Source organism: Mustelus asterias, chromosome 6 (genome assembly GCF_964213995.1).
Source record: "Mustelus asterias chromosome 6, sMusAst1.hap1.1, whole genome shotgun sequence".
In the NCBI taxonomy this organism is placed as follows: Eukaryota; Metazoa; Chordata; class Chondrichthyes; order Carcharhiniformes; family Triakidae; genus Mustelus; species Mustelus asterias.
Window position 1 is genome coordinate 36,934,349 of NC_135806.1, and position 20,423 is coordinate 36,954,771.

At 45.4% G+C, this 20,423-nt stretch overlaps 1 protein-coding gene across 1 annotated transcript in view; it reads left to right on the top strand.

Annotated features, from left to right (window-relative positions):
- Positions 1-19,975, top strand: part of npffr2a (neuropeptide FF receptor 2a) — a 32,715-nt gene extending 12,740 nt beyond the window's left edge. The window contains exons 2-3 of the mRNA XM_078213854.1: positions 13,570-13,669; positions 19,117-19,975. Coding sequence (XP_078069980.1) covers positions 13,570-13,669; positions 19,117-19,975 — 959 coding nt within the window. The remainder of the gene's footprint in view (positions 1-13,569; positions 13,670-19,116) is intronic.
- Positions 19,976-20,423: the final 448 nt, after the last annotated feature.

Genomic DNA, 20,423 nt, shown 5'->3' on the forward strand with positions numbered 1-20,423 from the left:
TGCCACCAATCTTGGTGTCATCTGAAAACTTACTAACCATGCCTCCTAAATTCTCTTCCAAATCATTAATATTAATGACAAATAACAGTGGACGCAGCACCGAACCCTGAAGCACACCGCTGGTCACAGGCCTCCAGTTTGAAAAACATCCCTCTACAACCACCCTGTCTTCTGTCATTAAGCCAATTTTGTATCCATTTGGCTACCTCACCCTGGATCCCGTGAGATTTAGCCTTATGTAACATCCTACCATGCGGCACCTTGTCAAAGGCCTTGCTAAAGCCCAAGTAGACAACATCATTGCTGCCCTCATCCAACTTCTTGGTTACCCCTTCAAAAAACTTAATCAAATTTGAGAGACATGATTTTCCACTCACAAAGCCATGCTGACTGTCCCTAATCAGTCCTTGCGTCTCTAAATGCCTGTAGATCCTGTCTCTCAGAATACCTTCTAACAACTTACCCACCACAGATGAGGCTCAGCGGCCTGTAGTTCCCAGGCTTTTCCCTGCTGCCCTTTTTAAACAAAGGCACAACATTTGCCACCCTCCAATTTTCAGGCACTTCACCTGTGGCTGTCGACGATTCAAATATCTCTGCTAGTGGGCCCGCAATTTCCTCCCTACCCTTCCACAACATCCTGGGATACATTTCATCAGGTCCTGGGAATTTATCTATCTTGATGCGCTTTAAGACTTCCAGCACCTCCTTCTCTGTAATATGTACACACCTCAAGACATCACTATTTATTTCCCCAAGTTCCCTAACATCCATGCCTTTCTCAACAGTAAATACTGATGAGAAATATTCATTTAGGATCTCACCCATCTCTTGTAGATCCGCACATAGATGACCTTGTTGATGCTTAGGAGGCCCTGCTCTCTCCTGAGTTAGTCTTTTTCCCTTTATATATTTGTAAAAGCTCTTTGGGTTCTCCTTTGCCTTATCTGCCAAAGCAATCTCATGTCCCTTTTTGCCCTCCTGACTTTCTTTTAACTCTACTCTTACACCCTCTATACTCTTCAAGGGATCCACTTGATCCCAGCTGCCCTCTTCTTCTTGACCAGGGCCTCAATATCCTGAGTCATCCAGGGTTACCTACTTCTATCAGTTTTGCCCTTCACTCTAAGAGGAATGTGCTTACCCTGAACCCTGGTTAACACATTTTAGAAAGCCTCCCACTTAGCAGACGTCCCTTTGCCTGCCAACTCTCTTTTCTGAGAAAGTAGGTGTTGGTGGGCTTTCTTAACTATAGTGTTGGCAAATGGGGGGGGGGGGGGGGGGGGGGGGCGGGGGGGGGGCGGGGGGGGGGGGGTGCGGGGGGGAGACCGGGACAGGTTGTTGGTGATCTGGACAACTAAAAACCTGAAGCTCTCGACCATTTCTACTTCATCCCCATTGATGTAGACAGGGGCATGTTCTCCACTACGTTTCCAGAAATCAATGACAATCCCCTTCGTTTTGTTGACATTGAGGGAGAGATTATTGTTGCCACACCAGTTCACCAGATTCTCTATCTCATTCCTGTACTCTGTCTCGTCATTGTTTGAGATTTGACCCACTACGGTGGTGTTGTCAGCAAACATGAAAATCGAGTCGGAGGGGAATTTAGCCACACAGTCATAGGTGTATAAGGAGTATAGTATGGGGCTAAGGACACAGCCTTGTGGGGCACCAGTGTTGCGGGTGATCATGGAAGAGATGTTGTTGCCTATCCTTACTGATTAAATGGGAGAGAGTGTGATAAGGAATAATTTCTGTCACTGCAAGAGCTGCAGAGTGCAAAATCAATAGTCTATTATCACCCCAAATCATTCACCTCAATGTGTGTCAATCATACAAAGAACAATACAGCACAGGAACAGGCCCTTCAGCCCTTTAAGCCTGCACCGCTCCCTGGTCCAAACTAGACCATTCTTTTGTATCCCTCCATTCCCACTCCATTCATGTGGCTATCTAGATAAGTCTTAAACGTTCCCAGTGCGTCCGCCTCCACCACCTTGCCCGGCAGCGCATTCCAGGCCCCCACCACCCTCTGTGTAAAATACGTCCTTCTGATATCCATGTTAAACCTCCCTCCCCTCACCTTGAACCTATGACCCCTCGTGAACATCACCACCGACCGGGGAAAAAGCTTCCCACCGTTCACCCTATCTATGCCTTTCATAATTTTATACACCTCTATTAGGTCACCCCTCATCCTCCGTCTTTCCAGTGAGAACAACCCCAGTTTACCCAATCTCTCCTCATAACTAAGCCCTTCCATACCAGGCAACATCCTGGTAAACCTCCTCTGCACTCTCTCTAAAGCCTCCACGTCCTTCTGGTAGTGTGGCGACCAGAACTGGGCGCAGTATTCCAAATGCGGCCGAACCAACGTTCTATACAACTGCAACATCAGACCCCAACTTTTATACTCTATGCCCCATCCTACAAAGGCAAACATGCCATATGCCTTCTTCACCACCTTCTCCACCTGAGACGTCACCTTCAAGGATCTGTGGACTTGCACACCCAGGTTCCTCTGCGTAACTACACCCTTTATGGTTCTGCCATTTATCGTATAGCTCCCCCCTACGTTAGTTCTACCAAAATGCATCACTTCGCATTTATCTGGATTGAACTCCATCTGCCTTTTCTTTGCCCAAATTTCCAGCCTATCTATATCCTTCTGTAGCCTCTGACAATGTTCCTCACTATCTGCAAGTCCAGCCATTTTCGTGTCATCCGCAAACTTACTGATCACCCCAGTTACACCTTCTTCCAGATCGTTTATATAAATCACAAACAGCAGAGGTCCCAATACAGAGCCCTGCGGAACACCACTAGTCACAGGCATCCAGCCGGAAAAAGACCCTTCCACTACCACCCTCTGTCTTCTGTGACCAAGCCAGTTCTCCACCCATCTAGCCATCTCCCCCTTTATCCCATGAGATCCAACTTTTTGCACCAACCTACCATGAGGGACTTTGTCAAACGCTTTACTAAAGTCCATATAGACGACATCCACGGCCCTTCCCTCGTCAACCATTCTAGTCACTTCTTCAAAAAACTCCACCAGGTTAGTGAGGCATGACCTCCCTCTCACAAAACCATGCTGACTATCGTTAATGAGTTTATTCCTTTCTAAATGCGCATACATCCTATCTCTAAGAATTCTCTCCAACAACTTCCCCACCACGGACGTCAAGCTCACCGGCCTATAATTTCCCAGGTTATCCTTCCTACCCTTCTTAAATAACGGGACCACATTAGCTATCCTCCAATCCTCTGGGATCTCACCTGTGTCCAGTGACGAGACAAAGATTTGCGTCAGAGGCCCAGCGATTTCATCTCTCGTCTCCCTGAGCAGCCTGGGATAGATTCCATCAGGCCCTGGACAACACTGTGTTTAATACTGGGATCAGAATGGAAAATATCTCTTTGCTAAGGACTCTATTATACTGACAATGGACATGAATTTTAAGAAATTGCAAGGCTAACGGAACAATAGGGCTCCTGAAAAAATCTTACCACCACAGGAGAGAGCTTGCCAGAGGTGACACTGAAGTAGTGTGAGCTCAGCAGTCACACAAATTTGAAAGGATTGTTACTGAGACAGATTTTTCACGTTTTTTATCATTAGTTACGTATACGATGATCAATGTCCATCTACATGTAAGAGCTTGCCAAGATCACTGGAAGGACGAGTGAGCTTGAGCACTGAGTGGGCCAAAGTGGCAGAGAAGAAGAAAAGCAAGTAGTCAGTCCATCAGTAAACAGCTGGTCAGATGGCCATGTAATACCCATCAATACCCCGTGTATTCTGTTCAACTACAAACATCAACTGTAATGGAAATGAGGGCTCAGGCCCATGCTGATGCAACAGTCAAAGAACAAAGAAAATTACAGCACAGGAACAGGCCCTTCGGCCCTCCAAGCCTGCACCGACCATGCTACCCGACTTAACTAAAATCCCCAATCCTTCTGGGCACCATATCCCTCTATTCCCATCCCATTCATGTACTTGTCAAGATGCCCCTTAAAAGTCACCACCGGATCCGCTTCCACTACCTTCCCCAGCAACGAGTCCAGGCACCCACCAACTCTCTGTGTAAAAAATCTGCCTCGTACATCTCCTTTAAATCTTGCCCCTTGCACCTTAAACCTATGCCCCCTAGTAATTGACTCTTCCACCCTGGGAAAAAGCTTCTGACTATCCACTCTGTCCATCTGCCTCTCATAATCTTGGAGACTTCTATCAGGTCTCCCCTCAACCTCCGTCGCTCCAGTGAGAACAAGTTTCTCCAACTTCTCCTAATGCCCTCCATACCAGGCAACATCCTGATAAATCTTTTCTGTATCCTCTCCAAAGCCTCCACATCCTTCTGGTAGTGTGGCGACCAGAATTGAACACTATATTCCAAGTGCTGCCTAACTAAGATTCAAAAAGCTGCAACATAACTTGCCAATTTTTAACTCAATACCCCGGCCGATGAAGGCAAGCATGCCGTATGCCTTCTTGACTGCCCTCTCGACATGCATTGCCACTTTCAGTGACCTGTGTACCTGTACACCCAGATCCCTTTGCCTATCAATACTCTTAAGGGTTCTGCCATTTACTGTATATTTCCTATCTGTATTAGACCTTCCAAAATGCATTACCTCACATTTGTCCGGATTAAACTCCATCTGCCATCTCTCCGCCCAAGTCTTCAACTGATCTATATCCTGCTGTATCCTCTGATGGTCCTCATTGCTATTTGCAAATCCACCAACCTTTGTGTCGTCCGTAAACTTACTAATAAATCCAGTTACATTTTCCTCCAAATCATTTATATATATTACAAACAGCAAAGGTCCCAGCACTGATCCCTGAGGAACACCACTTGTCACATCCCTCCATTCAGAAACACAGCCTTCCACTGCTACCCTCTGTCTTCTTTGACTGAGTAAGAAGTCTCACAACACCAGGTTAAAGTCCAACCGGTTTATTTGGTAGCAAAAGCCACTAGCTTTCGGAGCGCTGCCCCTTCATCAGGTGAGTGGGAGTTCTGTTCACAAACAGGGCATATAAAGACACAAACTCAATTTACAAAATACTGGTTGGAATGCGAGTCTTTACAGGTAATCAAGTCTCAAAGGTACAGACAATGTGAGTGGAGAGAGTGTTAAGCACAGGTTAAAGAGATGTGTATTGTCTCCAGGCAGGACAGTTAGTAAGATTTTGCAAGCCCAGGCAAGTCAAGGGAGTTACAGATAGTGTGACATGAACCCAAGTTCTTTGACTGAGTTTGAACCTCAGTTCTTTGACTGAGCCAGTTCTGTATCCACGTAGCTAGCTCACCTCTGATCCCATGCGACTTCACCTTCTGCACCAGTCTGCCATGAGGGACCTTCTCAAAGGCCTTACTGAAGTCCATGTAGACAACATCCACTACCCTACCCTCAATCATCTTCGTCACTTCCTCGAAATATTCAATCAAGTTCATGAGACACGACCTCCCCTTCACAAAACCATGTTGCCTCTCACTAATACGTCCACTTATTTCCAAATGTGAATAAATCCTGTCTCGAAGAATCCTCTCCAATAATTTCCCTACCACTGATGTAAGGCTCACTCGCCTGTAATTACCTGGATTATTCGTGCTACCCTTCTTAAACAAAGGAACAACATTGGCTATTCTCCAATCCTCTGGGACCTCCCCTGTAGTCATGATGTGGAGATGCCGGCGTTGGACTGGGGTAAACACAGTAAGAAGTCTCTCAACACCAGGTTAAAGTCCAACAGGTTTATTTGTTGGCAAATGCCATTAGCTTTCAGAGTGCTGCTCCTTCGTTTGGAGCCTTCAACATGTCATTGATGAAGATGAACATCTCGCCAAGGCCATCCCCACACCCCCACTTCTTGCCTTCAAACAACCGCACAACCTCAAACAGACCATTATCCGCAGCAAACTACCCAGCCTTCAGGAGAACAGTGACCACGACACCACACAACCCTGCCACAGCAACCTCTGCAAGACGTGCCGGATCATCGACACGGATGCCATCATCTCACGTGAGAACACCATCTACCAGGTACACTGTACCTACTCTTGCAACTTGGCAAACGTTGTCTACCTGATACGCTGCAGGAAAGGATGTCCCGAGGCATGGTACATTGGGAAAACCATACAGACGCTATGACAATGGATGAATGAACACCGCAAGACTGTTCTCTTCCTGTTGGGGAGCACTTCAGCGGTCACGGGCATTCAGCGTCTGATCTTCGGGTAAGCATTCTCCAAGGTGGCCTTCACAACACACGACAGCGCAGAGTCGCTGAGTAGAAACTGATAGCCAAATTCCGCACACATGAGGACGGCCTAAACCGGGATGTTGGGTTTATGTCACATTTGCTTGCCTCCTGGACTTGCAGAATCTCACTGGCTGTCCTGTCTGGAGACAATACACATCTCTTTAACCTGTGCTTAATGCTCCCTCCACTCACATTGTCTGTATCTTTAAGACCTGGTTGGCTGTAGAGATTCGCATTTTAATCAGTATTCTGTAACTTGATTTTGTGCCTCTGTATGCCCTGTTTGAGAGCAGATATCCACTCCATCTGACGAAGGAGCAGCGCTCCGAAAGCTAATGGCATTTGCTACCAGATATACCTGTTGGACTTTAACCTGGTGTTGTTAAAACTCTTACTGTGACCTCCCCTGTAGCCAGTGAAGATACAAAGATTTCTCTCAAGGCCCCAGCAATTTCCTCCCTTGCCTCTCTCAGCATTCTGGGTATATCCCATCAGACTCTGGGGACTTGTCCAGCTTAATGTTTCTCAAGAACCCCAATACCTCCTCCTTTTTGATCTCAACCTGACTCAAACTATCTACACATCCTTTCCCAGATTCATCATCCACCAAGTCCTTCTCTTTGGTGAATACTGACCCAAAGTACTCATTTAATACTTCGTCCATTTCCTCTGGCTCCACGCATAGATTCCCTCCCTTGTCCTTGAGTGGGCCAAACCCTCTCCCTGGCTACCCTCTTGCTCTTTATATATGTATAAAAAGCCTTGGGATTTTCCTTAATCCTGCTGGCCAAGGCTTTTTCATGACCCCTTTTAGCCCTTCTTACTCCTTGCTTAAGTTTCTTTCTACTTTCCTTGTATTCCACACTTGCTTCATGTGTTCCCAGCCTCCTAGCTTTGACAAATGTTTCCTTTTTCTCTTTGACTAGGCTCACAATATCTCTCGTTATCCAAAGTTCCCAAAACTTGCCATACTTATCCTTCATCCTTACAGGAATGTGCCGGTCCTGAATCCCTATCAACTTACACTTGAAAGTCTCCCACATGCCAGATGTTGATTTGCCCTCAAACATCTGCCCCCAATCTACATTCTTCGGTTCCTGCCTAATATTGTTGTAATTAGCCTTCCCCCAATTTAGCACCTTAACTTGAGGACTACACTGATCTTTATCCATCAGTACCTTAAAGCTTATTGAATTGTGGTCACTGTTCCCGAACTGCTCCCCTACTGAAACATCGACCACCTGGCCAGGCTCCATTCCCCAATACCAGGTCCAGTATGGCCCCTTCCCTAGTTGGACTATTTACATACTGTTTCAGGAAGCCCTCCTGGATGTTCCTTACAAACTCTGCCCCATCCACACCTCTAGCACTAAGTGAATCCCAGTCAATATAGGGGAAATTAAAATCTCCCATCACAACAATCCCGTTACTGTTACACCTTGCCAAAATCTGCCTACATATCTGTTCCTCAATCTCCCGCTGGCAGTAGGGTGGCCTATAGTAAACCCCCAACATTGTGACCACACCTTTCCTATTCCTGAGCTCTACCCATATTGCCTCGCTGTATAAGCCCTCTGAGGTGTCCTCCCTGAGTACAGATGCGATATCCTCCTTAACCAGTAGCGCAACTCCCCCACCCCTTTTATATCCCCCTCTATCCTGCCTGAAACATCTGTATGCTGGAATGTTAAGCTGCCAATCCTGTCCTTCCCTTAACCAAGTCTCTGTAATGGCAACAACATCATCATAGTTCCCAGTACTAATCCAAGCTCTAAGTTCATCTGCCTTACCTGTTACACTTCTCACATTGAAACAAATGCACTTCAGTCCACCGGACCCTCTTTGATCAGCAACCACACCCTGGCTGCTCTTCCTCTGAGTCTTACTGGCCCCACTCTCTAGTTCCCCTTCAGGTAATTCACCTTTGTTTTGGTTCTCTCCCCCCCCCCCCCCCCCCCCCGCCCCCTGCCAAACTAGTTTAAATCCTCCCGTGTGACACTAGCAAACCTCCCGGCCAGAATATTTGTGCCCCTCCAGTTTAGATGTAACCCATCTTGTACAGATCCCATTTGCCCCGGAAGAGACCCTAATGGTTCAGATATCTGAAACCCTCCCTCCTACACCAGCTGTTTAGCCCATGTTGAGTTGCACTATCTTCCTATTCCTAGCCTCATTGGCATGTGGCACAGGGAGTAATCCTGAGATTACAACCCTAGAGGTCCTGCTTTTTAACTTTCTATCTAACTCCCTAAACTGCTGCTGCAGGACCTCATCACACTTCCTGCCTATGCCGTTAGTACCAATATGTACCACGACCTCTGGCTGTTCATCCTCTCCCTTCAGAATGCTTTCTGCCCGTTCAGAGACATCCTGGACCCTGGCACCAGGGAGGCAACATACCACCCTGGAATCTCTTTCACGTCCACAGAAACGCCTATCTGCACCCCTAACTATAGAGTCCCCTATAACTATTGCTCTAGTCCTCTTTGTCCCCTCCCTGCTTAACACTCCTTGACACCAGATCTTCTGCTTCCCACTTCTTGGTGGATGTTGCTGGTCTGACTTCTCCCAGAATGCACCAGTGAAGTCCCTCAGCCACCTCCATCTCAAGTCATCTGGTTGTTATTTATGTGACATATAAGTTGATGTGATAATTATTTTATTTAATTAGTGAATACCAACCTCCGAAGCCAAGCAATAATAGCCTCCTCAGTTGCTGAGTTTATAGTGATTAGTCTGTCACTTCGTAGAGGGGATACTTCTCAGTAATGTGCAGCATTGTCACAGAGATAGAGGTTGGCTGCATAGTGGTCTTAGCCTGTCCTGAACCTGTTTAGCAAGGACCACTGTCACCATGGTAGCTCAAAGCCATTCGGCAGATGGTGTTTGCCACGAGGAATTTGTTAGTGACTTCCCATGTTTCCCATTCCTTGATCCAAAGGATTTTTGCTGCTAGATCTTGCTCCTGAACTGTGCTCTATACAGGGTGCTGAGATGTACGTGGGCTGAACAGGTCAGCATGGAGTGGTAAGTGAGGTGCAGCACAGGTAGCTTCAACCAGCTTGTAGATGTTCATCAATTGGCGGGTGTGGAATATTATCCTTATTGTCATGCCTGTGCTACAAGTCAGCTACAGGTGGAATTGCTAGAGATATTAAAGCTCTGCAGCTGTCCCCCTGCTGGTGTAAAGCCAGTGGAAGTCATTGATCTTATCTCTAGCTGGACAAGGACTGCTGATGTAGTTGGTGCTATAATGGGCAGTGCTGACCTTCTCAATGTGTCTTCACTCATCTTAAACAACTTCAACAGCTTTATAATGTCTTTTAGACCATCTAAGCCAATTAGTATTGGCAATGTAACTATATGGATGATTCAGGCTTTACATGAGGTAGGCCTAAAAACCATCAACAAGCTATGAAACGGTGTATCAACAATTAATACATGTGCAATACCTAGTGACGTGGCTCTAATCTTCACTAAGCTGCCAAAGAAAGCAGGAGCAAATAACTGCTCAGCCTAAAGGAGAATTAGTCAAACGGGTCACATCCTTAAAATCCCACTAAAAGTAATCCTACTGAGAAACAAGAGTATATTTGAAAAGTAAGTCAGTGAAACAAAGTGGCAATGGTGTAGGTAAGGTATCTTTCACATGGAAGTGATACGAGAAAATGGATTAAAGTATATTACTTTATGATCACATGAACCATTAATAATGGAGTTATAGAGTCATAAAGGTTTTCGGCCCAACTTGTCCATGCCACCCTTTTTTTTAAAACCCCAAAGCTCGTCCCAATTGCCCGCATTTGGCCCATATCCCTCTATACCCATCTTACCCATGTAACTGTCTAAATGCTTTTTAAAAGACAAATTGTACCCGCCTCTAGTACTACCTCTGGCAGCTTGTTCCAGACACTCACCACCCTCTGTGAAAGAAATTGCCCCTCTGGACCCTTTTGTATCTCTCCCCTTAAACCTATGCCCTCTAGTTTTAGACTCCCCTACCTTTGGGAAACAATATTGACTATCTAGCTGATCTATGCCCCTCATAATTTTATAGACCTCTATAAGGTCACCCCTCATCCTTCTACGCTCCAGAGAAAAAAGTCCCAGTCTATCCAGCCTTTCCTTATAACCCAAACCATCAAGTCCCAGTAACATCCTAGTACATCTTTTCTGCACTCTTTCTAGTTTAATAATATTCTTTCTATAATAGGGTGACCAGAACTGTACACAGTATTCCAGGTGTAGCCTTACCAATGTCTTGTAGAACTTCAACAAGATGTCCCAACTCCTGTATTCAATGTTCGCACCAATGAAACCAAGCATGCTGAATGCCTTCTTCACCACTCTGTCCACCTGTGACTCCACTTTCAAGGAGCTATGAACATGTACCCCTAGATCTCTTTGTTCTGTAACTCTCCCAAATGCCCCACTATAAACTGAGCAAGTCCCACCCTGGTTCAATCTACCAAAATGCATCATTTCACATTTTCTAAATGAAACTCCATCTGCCGTTCACCAACCCACTGGCCCAATTGATCAAGATCCCATTGCAATCTGAGATAACCTTCTTCACTGTCCACTATGCCACCAATCTTGGTGTCATCTGCAAACTTACTAACCATGCCTCCTATATTCTCATCCAAATCATTAATATAAATGACAAATAACAGTGGACCCAGCACTGATCCCTGAGGCACACTGCTGGTCACAGGCCTCCAGTTTGAAAAACAATCACCCTCTGGCTTCTGTCATGAAGCCATTTAGCAACCTCACCCTGGATCCCATAAGATTTAACCTTATGCAACAACGTACCATGGGATACCTTGTCAAAGGCCTTGCTAAAGTCCATGTAGATAACATCAACTGCACTGCCCTCATCTACCTTCTTATTGCCCCTTCAAAAAACTCAATCAAATTTGTGAGACATGATTTTCCTCTCACAAAGCCATGCTGACTGTCCCTAATCAGTCTTTGCATCTCTAAATGCAAAAATAATGTCTGAAAAACATAGGAACCCATGGGAAGGACCTGAAATGAGGAAGGAATTTGTACTGGAAAAAAATTTATCAGATGAAATAGAGTGTATCAGGGTTGTGTTTTCTCAGTATCGAGATGATTTATTCTCTATACTGAAGCTGTATTTAGATTAACTGAATACCTTGAAGGTACAAATGTTGTTGGTGGAACCATATACAACCTTAGATACAGACAACCACATTGATGGGTGAGACGGAAAGCCAGTCACAATGCTTCATAGGTGAAGTTATCAAAGTTGGTAAAGAATTTATAAGAAAATAAACATTGAGAAATACAAAATAATGGTTATTAGTAAGAAACCCACAAAACAAAAGATGACAACCTCAACAGCCGCTATAGAACAAGCAGACACGTTTATGTACCTCAGTCAGATCATTACAGAAGATTCTAAACATGACACTGATATTACCAGAGCAATTGAAGTGGAAAGATGGAGGAAGTCCCTCGATTAAAGGTGTTCAGTACCTGAACTTGACATCAGGAAAGGTGCCCACTGGACCAGTGAGAGCCACCTTGCCCTTACTGTCAACCCCCCTAGACCCCTCACCTCCCCAAACCCTACACTCCCATATGACTTACCTGTGACCTGGATCACTCTGCAATCCTGGACTCTGGGACTTGTCCTCCCTGCAGTAGCTATTGCATCCCCGATGGTGCTGCTGCGCATAAGAGCTAGCAGCTTCTGATTGGCCAGCAGTTCTTGGAAGGCAAGACCCCCCTACCCCCCACCTCTCCCTTCCCCGGGTCTTGATTCCAGGGATGGCCCCACCGCCTGATTGGCACGTGGTTTGGTGGACCTTTCTGGAAAGAGGCAGCGTGGGTTTTTCACCAGCCCTCCAATCGGCAGGCAAGCCCTTTCCAAAATCTCAACAAGGTCTGCCTTCAGATACTGGTTCTTGTGCTATTGTAGAATTGGTGCTGTCCAATCCCAAACTCTCAATGCACTAGGCCTGGAATCTTATCAACAAAAAAAGAGAACAGTCTTGCCTGGTGATTGTCGAGCGGTGTTCATTCATCCGTTGTCGTACAACAGAAGACTTTTCTCTTCCTGTTGGGGAGCACTTCAGCAGTCACGGGCATTCAGCCTCTGATCTTCAGGTAAGCGTTCTCCAAGGCGGCCTTCACGACACACGGCAACACAGAATCGCTAAGCAGAAACTGATAGCCAAGCTCCGCACACATGAGGACGGCCTCAACCGGGATCTTGGGTTCATGTCACACTATCAGTAACCCCCATGACCTGCCTGGACTTGCAAAATCTCACTAACTTTCCTGTCTGGAAACAATACACATCTTTTTAACCGGTGCTTAATGCTCTCCCCATTCACATTGTCTGTACCTTTAAGACTTGATTACCTGTAAAGACTCGCATTCCACCCATTATCTTGTAAATTGAGTTTGTGTCTTTATATGCCCTGTTTGTGAACATGAGTCCTCACTCACCTGAAGAAGGAGCTTGGGGCTCCGAAAACTTGTGGCTTTGCTACCAAATAAACCTGTTGGACTTTAACTTGGTGTTGTTAGACTTCTTACTGTGTTTATCCCAGTCCAACGCCAGCATCTCCACACCCTGAATCTGTAGGGCAGTTTCTCCACAGGAGTGGACTTGGTGCAGCCAGCCATCTAATTGGCCTGGTAGGCTGTCATGTTCATTTTCAGGGCTGGATCTTAGTCTTATTTAGCTGACAACGATATTAGGCTGTCCAGCAGGCAGGCTTCGGGAACTTAAGAATGTAGTTATGGGGGTGGTGTGTGGGAGGGGCGTCTGATCTCTGGACGGTGCGGTAACAGCCCAGTCTGGATAAGTAGTCAAGCTCATCTGTTCTTTAGCTGGGCTGCCCACCAGATGTGCCCCACATGCTTCATCAGTGTTGTTGAAACATGGCAAGTAAGGTGGCAAAGAACTCTCTTATTTTCTCTTTCAAGGGGCTTACTGCCAGGTTCTCTGTCTTCCCGATGGTGAGATTTGTGATGTAGGGGGATAGGGTGTTGATTGCACACTGGAACATTGGGTGCCAGCTCCTTGACTAAAATCTCTTACCTGTACAAGTCTGGATCGTCGCGGCGTTTATTCTTCTCAAATTAGACTCGAACATTTTAATTAACCAGACGGCATATCGCTTCGAAATGTGATAAGATTTGGGTTGAAAAACAAATTAGTAGTTAGTCTTTCTGTATAGAATTAATCTCCAATCATGTCTGCTATTTATCCCCAGATTGAATGACTTGAAGTGTGCTCTGTTTTACAGGATGGCCCTTTGGAAACTTTGTTTGCAAGATAAGTGGCCTGGTTCAAGGAATCTCTGTTTCAGCCTCAGTTTTTACCCTAGTTGCCATTGCAGTGGACAGGTAGGTAAACATGGAAAATTTGGTGTACGTGGCTCAATTGACCTCCATGAACCATCACTGGTATTAAATTGAGAATAGAGTACACAATATAGAAAGGCTTGAAAAAAGGCAAAATACTACTAATGCTGGAAATCTGAAAAATAAGCAGAAAATGTTGAAAAAACCCAGCAGCATATGTGGAGAGAGAAACAGTTAATATTTTGAGTCCAATATGATGCCTCTTCAAAACTGAACACATTTATGCAAGAAATGTTTGCATTGATTTAGTAATTTTCACAACCTCAGAATATGGCTAAGTGTTTTACAGCCAATTAAATACTTAAAAACCAAGTTACTGTTGTAAAATGAGAAGTATGACAGGCAATTTGCACACAACAATGAGATTTTGACCGCATGATCTGTTTTAATGTTGTTTGATGCTAAAATGTTCGCCAGGACCACTCCTCTGCTTTTCAAAAAGTGCCAGGGTATCTTTTACACTAACTCAAGAGGGAAGAGAATGTCTCTGTTAAAACAGCATCCTGAAGTCAACATTCCTTCTGTACTGCACTGGCGTATCTGCCTAGATTTTCTGCTCGGGTCCCTGGATTGGAATTTGAACCAATAGCCTCCCAGCACATTTGGAAGAGTGTTAGCCAATGGTTCTCAACCAACAGTATTAGAGCAGATTACCTGGTTGATTTGTTGTTTGTGGAATCTTGCTGTGTATAAATGAACAGTTGCATTTCCTACATAACATCAATGACTACATTTCAAGAATACATACTTAAGAGGCTCTGAAGTCCTTTGGAGATGTAAGGTGATGTATAAATGCAAGCTCTTTCTTTTATCCTTTTACGATTCATATTTTACAAGCCCAGAATATCCTACCTGGATATCTCAGAGAGACGTATCTTCAGTCAGGTTCACAATAGAAGCTGTTGTAGGAATGCTCTTTAATGTTGATGTGCCAGACAGACCAGTGTGAATCATTCCAGTGTTCTCTCCGTTTTGACACTTTGGGATAATCGCAGCCAGGATGTCTTGTGCCTTTGATAATAGCAGTTTCACTACTGTGTTAGGGACGGGAACCTGGTTGGAGGGATTCAGACATAAAGTTCCCCGACACTCTAATAGGCCCAGAATTCGTGAAATTTTTATGCCCATTTTCATCCATTTCCCTATAAGCAACTACATTTCCTTAGTTTTGATTAGCTCACAAGAATGTCATGCCTTTTCCCGTAAGGCATCAATAGTGCAGGACATTTATGGAACTAATATTCATGAAATGTTGTGAGCCCAGCCCATGCTGTGCTAACAGGTCCATGTGAGGAAGCAGCATTGCAGGTTCAACTAAACATTCTGACCCAACAGAGGATCTGTGCCTCCCTGGCCGCTAACCTCAGCGAATCTGGGCAGTGACACTGGCCTTGTCACTGGATTTAGTAAGGGGAGGTCGTGCCTGACAAACCTGTTAGAGTTCTTTGAAGAGATAACAAATAGGTTAGACCAAGGAGAGCCAATGGATGTTATCTATCTTGACTTCCAAAAGGCCTTTGACAAGGTGCCTCACGGGAGACTGCTGAGTAAAATAAGGGCCCATGGTATTCGAGGCAAGGTACTAACATGGATTGACGATTGGCTGTCAGACAGAAGGCAGAGAGTTGGGATAAAAGGTTCTTTCTCAGAATGGCAACCGGTGACAAGTGGTGTCCCGCAGGGTTCAGTGTTGGGGCCACAGCTGTTCTCTTTATATATTAACGATCTAGATGACGGGACTGGGAGCATTCTGGCCAAGTTTGCCGATGATACAAAGATAGGTGGAGGGGCAGGTAGTATTGAGGAGGTGGGGAGGCTGCAGAAAGATTTAGACAGTTTAGGAGAGTGGTCCAAGAAGTGGCTGATGAAATTCAACGTGGGCAAGTGCGAGGTCGTACACTTTGGAAAAAAGAATAGAGGCATGGACTATTTTCTAAACGGTGACAAAATTCATAATGCTAAAGTGCAAAGGGACTTGGGAGTCCTAGTCCAGGATTCTCTAAAGGTAAACTTGCAGGTTGAGTCCGTAATTAAGAAAGCAAATGTAATGTTGTCATTTATCTCAAGAGGCTTGGAATACAAAAGCAGGGATGTACTTCTGAGGCTTTATAAAGCACTGGTTAGGCCCCATTTGGAGTACTGTGAGCAATTTTGGGCCCCACACCTCAGGAAGGACATACTGGCACTGGAGCGGGTCCAGCGGAGATTCACACGGATGATCCCAGGAATGGTAGGCCTGACATACGATGAACGTCTGAGGATCGTGGGATTATATTCATTGGAGTTTAGGAGGTTGAGGGGAGATCTGATAGAAACTTACAAGGTAATGAACGGCTTAGATAGGATGGACGTAGGGAAGTTGTTTCCATTAACAGGGGAGACTAGGACGCGGGGGCACAGCCTTAGAATAAAAGGGAGTCACTTTAGAACAGAGATGAGGAGAAATTTCTTCAGCCAGAGAGTGGTGGGTCTGTGGAATTCATTGCCACAGAGGGCTGTGGAGGCCGAGACGTTGAGCGTCTTCAAGACAGAAATTGATAAATTCTTGATTTCTCGAGGAATTAAGGGCTATGGGGAGAGAGCGGGTAAATGGAGTTGAAATCAACCATGATTGAATGGTGGAGTGGACTCGATGGGCCGAATGGCCTTACTTCCGCTCCTATGTCTTATGGTCTTATGGTCATTTACATCATTAATGTCCTGCTGTGACCAGACCTATTGCTGACTATCGCTCCCTGCGGGATAAGTGGAGCGTTACACAACAGGCCCGATTTTACCATTTTCATTCTAAGTGCTGAATCTGGGCTTAATTCAGATCTGACTTAGAAATCTGCTTTCAGCGCCCCCATACAAACTCAGCCTGAAAAAAAAATCTCCAGTCCCATTCGCTCTGTGGGCGGGGCTTAGCGCGGCCGAAACGATCAGAGGTCTGAACTGCGCATGCACAGTTCGAAAAAAATTTGAAAAAGCGCACCCGTGTCAGATCGCTCCCGGGCTGCAGAAAGCAGAGAAAGCGGCCGTGAGTGAAAAGCGGGAGCGATGGTGCACACAGACATCACTGTCCCCCTTATCCACCCCCCGACTACCCATAGACATTGCTGTCCCCCTTATTAACCCCCCCACTACCCACATACATCACTGTCCCCCTTATCCACCCCCCCCCCACTACCCACAGGCATTGCTGTCCCCTTTATTAACCCCCCCACTACCCACACACATCACTGTCCCGCTTATCCACCCACCCCCCGCTACCCAGACCGATCACCACCCCGCCCCCCTCCCCCCCACTGATCGCCCGCAGAGTGGCAGCAGACCCCCCTGCCCCCCCCCGCACCCCCACCAGAGATCCATCTGATCCCCCCCACCAGATATCCATCTGTACCCCCCGCCACCAGAGATACATCTGCCTCCTCCCCCCACCAGTGAGCGATCAGGCCTCCCCCCCCGACCAGAGATACATCCGACCCTCCTCCCCCCCAGACAACGATCTGGGCTCACTCAACCCCCCCCAGACAACGATCTGGCCTCACTCACCCCACCCCCCAGAGGAACATCTGAGCCGCCTCCTCCTCCCTCCCCATCAGACAACGATCAGCCCTCCTCTCCCCCCCCCAACCAGAGATACATCTGACCCGCCTTCTCCTCCTCCCCCCCCCCCCAACCAGACAACGATCTGGCCTCACTCTCCTCCACCCCCCCCTCCCCCCCCCCAACAACCAGAGAATGATCTGACCCGCCTCCCTCCTTCCCCCCACCACTGATCTGAGTCAGAGAGCCGTTGGAAGCACTGAACGTGCTCTTCAGCAGCTGGAGCGCCCGATTCAGACTTTTATTTAGCAGATCCATTACGATGCGGTTCCGGATTGGCAAATGTGGTGGTAAAGGGAGAAATGCTGATAAAGTTGGGTGGGCAGTTCATTAATTCAATTTAAATGCATGCAAATGCATTTAAATCGCCGTTGCGCCTGTTTTGGGCAAGAAGCGGATCGCTGCCATTCCCGGATTTCGGTAAAGTGGCAATCTGCGCGGACCCTGGCGCAGATCGCATTAATGGCCTCACACCCGACTTTACCACATACAGAATGGTGAAATCGGGCTCAGTGTCTTTTATCTTGCAATGATAAAAAAGGTTTTATTAAAGTAGGTGCAGGTTTGCAACGAACCATGAAAAGCCCATGAAAATATTAGAGCTGCCCTTCCAATGTTCAACATCGCAAATGCTAATCCATTATCGTTCTTCTGCACAATTTGAGACTTTATTATTTGATATTTCTAGTCCAATTCCTTCAGCTGTCTGATTGCTGGTATTTACAGCTTTCCTGAAATATGAAATCATTTTTTCACCACAGCTTATAATGCCTGTACAGGAAGAAATCATTCCCATTGCACCAGAGACTGGTGTGCACAATTGATACAATTTAGAATTTGAGAAATTTCGAATCATGGTTTGATTACATTTTTAAAAAGTTTATTTATTAGTCACAAGTAGGCTTACATTAACATTGCAATGAAATTACTGTGAAAATCCCCTAGTTGCCACACTCTGGCGCCTGTTCGAGTACACTGAGGGAGAATTTAGCATGGCCAATGCACCCAACCAGTACGTCTTTGGACTGTGGGAAGAAACCGGAGCACCCAGGGGAAACCCACGCAGACACAGGGAGAACGTGCAAACTCCACACACACAATGACCCAAGCCAGGAATCGAACCTGGGTCCCTGGCACTGTGAGGCAGCAGTGTTTGGAACCTGTGTCCCCTGAATGGGGAATTTATGATTTGACTAATTTCAATTGATCTCTAGTTTTGGACATTTTCAGATAAAATTTAGATTCTCCCCCAGAACCTTACACAAATCTGCTTTACATGAAAGAATTGGCCAAGCTATAAGGCTTTGTTATCAGTTGGAGGGGGTAGAATGGGTCATATGTGAGCACCCTTTGTGAGCCATTTCATAGCATTGTGTTACCATGTGAGTATCCCTCATCCTTTCCCACTGTAAAGCAGCCTCAGACTTTGGTGCTACCCCACAAATGGCTTCTTAACCTATAGATGAGGTTCGAGTTCTTGCTCTCAGTATTTTTCAGGAGTAGGGTCCAGTTTTTTTCAACAACTTTATTTTTTTTAAATACTGTGGTAAAAGTATTATGATTGCAATATAAGCAGCCCTGGCAACTTTGGAGCATAATCATGTCAATGAGCTCAATTAAAAATAGCAGATTTTCACAGTAGCTTCATTGCAGTGTTAATGTAAGCCTACTTGTGACACTAATAAATAAACTTCAAACTTTAAAAATAAATAAATTCATTTTAGCAGCACCCCTGGAATTTGCCAGTCCTACACACTCCTATATAAATTTGTGCCTCAAGTATACAAATCATGGACATTGAATATTAAACAAATGTACTCTTTTTATTATCTATTTTGCAGGTTCAGGTGTATCGTCTACCCTTTCAAACAAAAACTTAATATGGCTGTTGCAACAATCATCATTGTTGTTGTATGGGTTCTTGCTGTCTCAATAATGTGTCCTTCAGCAATCATGCTACAAGTAGCCAGACTGCCTGACACCATAAGGATTCTCAAAAGTAATAACAAAAGTTATCCTTGCTATCAATGCTACGAAGCATGGCCAAATCCGAAGATGAGAAAGATTTATACCACAGTGTTATTTTCCAACATTTACTTGGCTCCTCTGTCACTCATAGTTATTATGTATGCACGGATAGGAATTGCACTGATTAAAACCAGCATACCTGTTGGTGAAGGGTCTCACCAGGAAAGTGGCAGTACTGTACCAAAGAAAAAGCAACGGGTGATCAAGATGTTAGCCACTGTAGCCCTGCTTTTCACCTTGTCATGGCTCCCACTCTGGACTCTGATGATGCTGTCTGACTATGCAAGGCTCTCGCACAGTCAGTTGAGAATAATCAATTTGTACATCTATCCCTTTGCCCATTGGTTAGCCTTCTGCAACAGCAGTGTCAACCCGATCATCTATGGTTATTTCAACAAGAATTTTCGGCGAGGGTTTCAGGCTGTCTTCAAGTTCCAGCTGTGCTTTTCGGAGGTCAAGCACCGGGAGACCTATTCTCATCGGATTTCCAACAAATTTATTTTAACAGCACAGAACAAAATCGGGCAAGATCCTGTGACTAGCAACTCGGAGGCTGTAGACGATTGTAGCACAAGTCAAGGAGACAAAAATACCTGTAGACAGAGTGAAAACCTTGTCCTTGAAGAGTTAAACAAAAGAATAATAAAAAGCGTTCATAAAGTTTCAATCTAAAATGATTGTGCAAAGTTGAAAATCACCACAGAGCATACAACCCATTTTACACGGGTTAAACAAAGTAAGCCCGACTAGACAAAAAAAGCATAACTTGTAAATGTGTATAGTAAATGAAGCATAAGTGACAAACAATGCTTTAATTTGTTTCACGATTGGGTTCATGGGGTTTGGATAGTTTTTGAGAAAGTACGACCATTCTGGAAGACAGAGTGAGAATCTAGTGTTGGCAAAAGTGAAACATTAGTAAAGGAAAGACCAGGTCGGAGAAAGTTTGGATCGGTGGACCACATCAAAAACTGGACTGGGGGAAATGATAGCATCATGCAGGATTGCAGTGAACAAAGAGATGCCTATGCCCCCCTTCTGAATTACAATTAATTATGGATGGAATATTGTTTCTAATTTTGTGATTTAAAGATTAAGCATTGGAACTTAATCAACAGAA